This window comes from Coenobita brevimanus, chromosome 23, assembly GCF_032717465.1.
Source record: "Coenobita brevimanus isolate Jiangsu-jjx chromosome 23, ASM3271746v2, whole genome shotgun sequence".
Lineage (NCBI taxonomy): Eukaryota > Metazoa > Arthropoda > Malacostraca > Decapoda > Coenobitidae > Coenobita > Coenobita brevimanus.
In genome coordinates this window covers 3,002,501-3,010,000 of record NC_136976.1, presented here as the reverse complement: position 1 = coordinate 3,010,000, position 7,500 = coordinate 3,002,501, and the positions used below count along the sequence as shown (strand labels likewise).

General features: G+C 39.4%; 1 protein-coding gene across 1 annotated transcript in view; it reads right to left on the bottom strand.

Moving 5' to 3' along the window:
* Positions 1–7,500, bottom strand: part of LOC145393068 (NADPH oxidase 5-like) — a 42,404-nt gene that overhangs the window by 14,338 nt on the left and 20,566 nt on the right. The window contains exons 7-9 of the mRNA XM_080267406.1: positions 2,953–3,073; positions 1,577–1,727; positions 503–713 (exon numbers count right to left, since the gene is read on the bottom strand). Coding sequence (XP_080123532.1) covers positions 503–713; positions 1,577–1,727; positions 2,953–3,073 — 483 coding nt within the window. The remainder of the gene's footprint in view (positions 1–502; positions 714–1,576; positions 1,728–2,952; positions 3,074–7,500) is intronic.

The following is a 7,500-nucleotide window of genomic DNA, read 5'->3' as shown; positions in this document are numbered from 1 at the left end:
CATGAAATCTGATGTGTTTCTCCAGCTGTATTTTCAGATTTTGCCACATAATAGTTTTTCTCTTAATCTTACTATCCTACAAAGTTTCCCTTCTACTCTACATATTCTTCAGCAGGTCTTCATGCTTCTCCAACTGTCATTTCAGGCTCTATATAATTTTTTAACTCTCCTTTTTTTATATACTTTTCCTGTTGTGTACCATTTTCCTACCGTCCTATAAAATTTTCCCCTCTCTTACCTGATAGATAAATTTTCCTGCAATCTATCGTGCTTCTCCAACTGCGCTTAGAGGTAAGTATTTTTTATTTTTTTAATCTTTTCTCGACTTTCCCATAAAATTTCCCCCGCCTTGCCTAATCGACAAATTCTCCAACAACCCATCGTGCTTCTCCAACTGCGCTTTGAGGCAATTTTTTTTGGGGGGTTGAGGCAATATTTCCATTTTTTCGTTTTTGTTTTTGTATCTTTCCTCGACTTTCCCACAAAATTTCCCCCGCCTTACCTGATCGACAAATTCTCCAACAACCCATCGTGCTTCTCCAACTGCGCTTTGAGGCTCTCGTACGTGATGGCGCCCGTCTTCTGCGTGTCCGCGTCCTCGAACATGGCCAAGGTGAGGTCCTCTATCTGGTCGTCGCTGAATTTCATGCCGTTCTCCTCCATGCACGCCTTCATCACCTTCTGAAGTTCGCTTTGCTGGATGAGACCGTCGCCTGAAGGAGTAGGAGGGATAGATGGATGGATGGGTGGATGGATGGATAAGATACAGATGGATACATTTAGACAGGAAGATGGATACAGGAATTGAAAAAGAAAGACAGGTAGGTAGGTAGGTAGGTAGGAAGGTAGGTAGATAGGTAGGTTGGTAGGAAGGTAGGTAGATAGGTAGGTTGGTAGGCAGGAAGGTAGGTAGGTAGGTGTGCAGGTAGGAAGGTATGTAGGTAGGCAGGCAGGTAGGTCAGTAGGTAGACAGACAGGCACATAGATAGAAAGACAGGTAGCCTCGGTAGGTAAATAGAAAGATAGGTTGGTTGAGAGAGAGAGAGAGAGAGAGAGAGAGAGAGAGAGAGAGAGAGAGAGAGAGAGAGAATGCATATTCAAGACATTATACTGCTTAACACTGATAATTAATTTAGCCAATGTGAGAAAGCAAGCAAATGAAAGACAGTGAGATTGAGAAAATGAGAACTAAAGCCAGCCAAAGTGAGAAAGTGATAAAATTAGAGAGAGAAAGTGAGCAAAATTAAAGCTAGCTCTCACCATCCAAATCATAGACAGTAAAGAGGAATTTCATCTTGTCATTGGGCGACTTCCCGGCAAACTGGTGCATGGCGTTAAGAAATTTAGAGAGAGAATTAGAGTTAGAGTGAGAAAGTGAGCCAAATAGAGTGAGCCTCTGTGGGAAAATGAGCCAGAATGAGATAGTAAGACAATTAAGGTAGATATAGTGAAGAAGTGAGTCAGTTAAGGCCAACGGTGAAAGTGTCATCAAATTTATACCCGTTAAAGTTGAGGAAGTGATCGAATGAAAGCCAGACAGAGTTAAAAAGTGAGCAAAATTAAAGCTAACTCTCACCATCCAAGTCGTAGACCCTAAAGAGGAATTTAATCTTGTCATTGGGCGACTTTCCGGCAAACTGGTGCATGGCGTCGAGAAATTCGGATAGCGAGACGGACCCGCTGTTGTCCCGGTCGAAGATTTGAAAGACGCGCTCGGCAAAGAAGGACTGTTGGGACGAGAAACATATTATTTAAAAAAAACGGTGTAAAAATAGGTTAAAAATATGATTAATGTCTAGGAAATGATGAGGATAAAATTATATATGATTAAAAAGCAATGGGTGATGATTTTAGAGGTGGGAAAAACATAATAGGCAAAATGATAAACCAATCTAGAAAAACGCTGCCGATTTGAAAGAGGCGCTCAGCAAAGAAGGACTGTTAGGGGGAGAAAAATGCGATTAAATATGATAAAAGAATAATTAACATAGGGAAAATGAAGACAAAATTATCATATGATTAAAAAAAACAATGAATGATGATTTTGGAGGTATGAAATAAAAAAAAATATATTAAAACAAATTTTGAGAACAGTTCCGAAGAAAATCTGACATACACGTCCAGCATGAAAGACTGTGAGAGAGAGAAATAATAGAAAAGTGACCAATAAAGTGAACAGGTGCAAAACACATGATAAAATAATAACAATAATAGGTAAAAAAAAAAAGAGACGATTGAAAAACAGGTGATAAAATGGAGGGAAATTTTAAAAACTTATCTTATTGTGGTTGAAAAAAAAAAAAAACATGGTAATTAATAAACTGAGTAGCTGATAGATAATGGCCCGTTATCTCGTCAAGTAAGGAGCTTCCCTAACACCTCTTCCTTAGCGATTTATTTTTAGGTACAGCTATTAGTATCCTTTTGTGCGTTATCTATGCAGGGTATTATGGAAGGATTTATGTAACAAAGAGATGGACAGTAAGATGTAAGAACTAAAATGAATCGCTTAGGAAAAGGTGTTAGGGAAAATACCGGCCAATGTTATCTATAATCATGATGGCATAACAAACGTCATTCTTTTAAAAATCTATAACAATAAAAAAAAAAAAAATGACACACAAGATAAGGTAGAGCCACAGGTGTCAATCAGGCGTAAGGAAAGAAAAAAATAATCACGAAGAAGTGCAATGTCCTTCATGGGAGACACAGGCTGGTATTTCTAATGCACTCTTCTAACTTTTGTGCCCCGTGGACGGCTCTTGGCTTTTGAGAGAAATGAAGAAATATACATGTTTTTTGAATGGCAACCACCATCTCGAAAGCCAAAATCAGGGGGCCGACTTTTCCAACTAAATCCCTTCCTACCACAACTACCACCATTCCTACCACCACTACCACTATCGCCACACCAGCTACCACCATCCAACCACCATTCCCACCCCTACTCACGTTTCTGGAGTGTACGATCTTCTTGAAATCGTCGAAAGTAAGTTCCTGTTTGTGGCCCAGCGCCTGACGGAAGAGTTCCTCCAGCCATTCCAGATTCTCCCTCGTGAAGCCCGTCCGTGGACTGTGGAAGGAAGATTATTATTATTATTATTATTATTATTATTAGCAGTAGTAGTAGTAGTAGAAGTAGTAGTAGTAGTAGTTGCATCCTTAGGATCATGAGAATGTGAACCCCGTAGACTGCAGGCCAAAGCTATCCTTATTTGGCAGTCTACCATCCTCCTGTTGAGAGAGAGAGAGAGAGAGAGAGAGAGAGAGAGAGAGAGAGAGAGAGAGAGAGAGAGAGAGAGAGAGAGAAAAGAAATTAGTTTTCTTATTTATAAATTTAATTACATGCATCACATTTATAGGTACTTTTTAATCATTTCCACGCAAAATTTCATCTTATATTCATCGATAGGACCGTTGCCATTTTGTGTGTGTGTGTGTGTGTGTGTGTGTGTGCTTATCTCCTCTCATCATTCTGTGTGCACATGCATGTATGAATTTTTCTTATTTCTTTATCAATACACAAGTACTGTCTGTCTGTCTGTCTGTCTCTGTCTGTCTGTCTCTGTCTCTGTCTCCACACACTCACCATGCCTTCAGGTGGCTCATACACAAAGGGCATCCATCAAATCCAATTCTGTCCGAAGAATCTTCATCCAAAGGAAGTTCATCATTATCTGAGATGCGTCTATACGAAGAAATTTTATCCAAAGAGATCTTGGCTCGGCAGCAGTGACATCTATCTATATTGACCCCATCTGGGATGACTTGGCTGACCTCTGACCTTTCCACCATTATGGATAGAGTGTTTGGATGATTTGGGTTCGTTTCGGGTTCATATGAGAGATTTGAACTACCGAGCTGGGGAGAGGGTCGCTGGTTTAATTCATTCCCATTATTTCTTGCTAACCTGACCTCCACTGGCCTCTCCTGCATGACCTCTGACCTCAAGGCTCTTACGGATTGGTCATTTGGACGATTCGAATCTGTTTCAGGTTCATATGAGAGCTCCGAACCAGTACCTTGATGAGATGATTGTTGGTTTGAATCACACTCATTATTTCTGGCTGAAGTGACCTCTTTAGACCTCCCTTGGCTGAAGTCTGACCCCCCAGCTCTTGACGATTCGCTGTCTGGATTGTTAATTTCCACATTGGATTCATAACTCATCATTTTGCGTTTGATTATAAGAAAACTTTAGTGGTAAGGGATATATTTTAATTCTTGCTAAATTGACCCCAGCTGACCTCTCTGGAAGACTCTTGACCTTGAAACTCGTAGGGATTGGCTGTTCATAACCTCGGCGCACTGTCCAGAAATGCAAGCAGGTTTCGTAAGTCTGGATGCACAAGATTGAGACTGATTACGATTTGAGAGTCTGGAGGTCTTTTTTGAGTGAAGAAATTAATGGAGAATTTAGAATTCCTGGTAGCTGGGTATCTGAATTTTTGGATATTTGACTTTTTGGGAATATTTTGACTTGAAAGCCCCAAGGTCTTTTTTCGAGTAAAGAAATGAATGCAGAATTTTAAGTCCTAGTTCTTGTGTAGCTGAATTTTTGGTCACTTGAGTTTTCGGATATTCTGTCTGATGTTAAAACTTTTAGATATTTCAATTTTTGGAGATTTAACTTTTCAAATGTCAAATCTACTGTATGTTCAGAAGTATATTACAGAAACTGACACCGAACTAATCCATTCTTAGTCTCCCATCCATTATATCGACAAAGTCTTGAGTATACGAGCTCTGGAATCTTTCACTTTTCCCATGTTTCATCTTTCATATATTTGAAATCTTGTAATTTTCGTTTCTTAGGTAATGAATCATATGAATATTTGAAATTTCTGCTGTCTGATTAAAAAAAAGAAAAGTATTCTACTGTTTTTGGATAAATCTTAAATCCCCGGTTTTTGAATGCTCAGATATTGAGGCTTTCGGATATCTCAATTCTCAGACATCAAAACTCTGAAATATTTCAATTTGGGGATATTCTAAAAGCAGGACAATTAAATTCTAGTATATATCAATCCTCTAATCGATCAAATCTCAAACACTCCCCCAAATTCAAAATACCCCACTTTAGCACCGGGTCCGAACTAACTCGTCTTCCACCTTCCCGCGTCTTTTATGTAAACAAACGCGGAAGTTGCCGATGACGCTATGTTGGCGGCGTCGGAAATATCTCTTGGGCGGTTTTCCTATCCTTTATCTTGTTATCTTGACACCTGTGAGCTCCAAAAATTGCACCTGGCTAGTGTGATGACGGTTTTTTAAATTTGTTGATGATTTTTATTTTTTTTATGTGTCTTGACTGTCGCGTTGTTGTACTAATTCGGCAATCTTCTTTTTTTATTTCATTTTATCTTTGCAATTCCAATCTCTCTCTCTCTCTCTGAAGGTCTCATTCTTTTTCTCTTTCACTGATTCTCTTTCTTTTTCTTCTCTCTTTCTTTTTTTTTATATTTCTAGTGGTGGATGGTTCTTGATAATTCACTGACGATTCTGAAAACTGTGGATGTCTTGTGGCCATTTTTATAACTATTAATGAAACTTTTGAAGCTGTAGTTTGATTCACTTTTATTCACGTATGTATTTATTTATCTATTTATTTATTTATTCTTCTTCCTCTTCTTATAACTGCTGTTCTTATTATTACTAATACTAATAAAGGAAAATATAATAATAATAATAATAATAATAATAATAATAATACAACTACTACTACTACTACTGCCACTACTATTATCAGCACCACCACTACTGCTACTTCTAATGCTTCCACTACTACTACTACCACCATCACTACTATTGCTATAACAACAACGACAACAACAACAACTACTACTACTACTATTACTACTACCACTATTACTACTACTACTACTACTACTACTACTACTGCTACTACTACTACTACTACTATCGCAAACTCTAAATTCGGCTGACATCCTTCCTATACTCTTTTCACTCTAACTTGGCCCAAAATTACTATCTCTCATCTTCAGTGCTAAATAATAACAAGTTAACAGTAGAATATGGCGCTAGTCACGAAGAAGTGCCGTGGAGAGGATGCAGAGCCGTAGTATTGCCCTTTTCCGATACTGAGCTATGTGAAATAAGCTGCAAAAGGACGAAAATCTGTGCCAGGTTAAGGTTAAAAAGAGTATTGAAGATTTCCCCACCTATACATGCCACCACTTGGGCACTAATACTCTCTCTCTCTCTCTCTCTCTCTCTCTCGGAAATAACGTCGCCTAGTAGTCACTTTTATCAGCACTTCGATAACCACTTCCCCTGAGATGTAGGGAGAGAGTGGAGAGAGAGAGAGAGAGAGAGAGAGAGAGAGAGAGAGAGAGAGAGAGAGAGAGAGAGGATCCTGGTGTAATAAAGACAGTTAATCCCACTATTTTTATTTTCTTACTTTTATCTTTCAACAACAGAGAGCTCATAATGAGAATGAGAGCGTTGTCTGAAAATTTAATCTTATCACTCCCCGCTTGTTCGCCGGAGAAGGACTCAGATAACGCGGCAGATACCCCGTGACTGAGACATGTTCTTTTCTGATACAATACTCCTTTCATCTTCAATTGGCACCGGAAATTTTTGTCCCTCCCCAATGCACTTCTTCGTGACTAGCATCGTAATGTAGTGTTCGTCTGTTGCTACACTTCAGCATTCAAGATGGAGAGATGGTAATTTTAGGACAATATTGAGTAGTAGCAGTAGTAGTAGTAGTAGTAGTAGTAGTAGTAATAGTAGTAGTAGTAGTAGTAGTAGTAGCAGTAGTAGTAGTAGTGGTGGTAGTATTGTATTAGCAGCAGCAGCAGCAGCAGCAGCAGCAGTAGTAGTAGTAGTAGTAGTAGTAGTAGTAGTAGTAGTAGCAGTAGTAGTAGTAGTAGTGGTAGTAATTGTTGTTGTTGTTGTTGTTGTAATAGTAGTAGTAGTTGTAATAGCAGTAGTAGTAGTAGTAGTTGTAATAGCAGTAGTAGTAGTAGTAGTAGTAGTAGTAGTAGTAATAGTAGTAGTAGTTGTAATAGCAGTAGTAGTAGTAGTTGTAATAGCAGTAGTAGTAGTTGTAATAGCAGTAGTAGTAGTAGTAGTTGTAATAGCAGTAGTAGTAGTAGTACTAGTTGTAATAGTAGTAGTAGTAGTAGTAGCTGTAATAGTAGTAGTAGTAACCAGGGGCTTCGTGTTGTCTGCACACGTGGGGGGCACACAGTCGGCATCGTACTATTTTGTGTGCACCGCAGAAGGGGGGGGGGTCCGGGGGTGCGTAGCCCCCCTGCCACCGGCGGCGCATTTTTGTAATGTGAAGGTTAGGTATGTACAGTACATGGCTCAGGCATCAGGGGTGGTGTGTACGGCAACACTGACCTGAGTAAGACACACCTGGCAGTATTAACCTCTCTTAAGCCTTGACTCAGGTGACCACGCGACCTGCCCCGCCCAGCAGGGAGTGATTTTCATACCACCTGAACTGTACTGTACTGTGTACTTAGG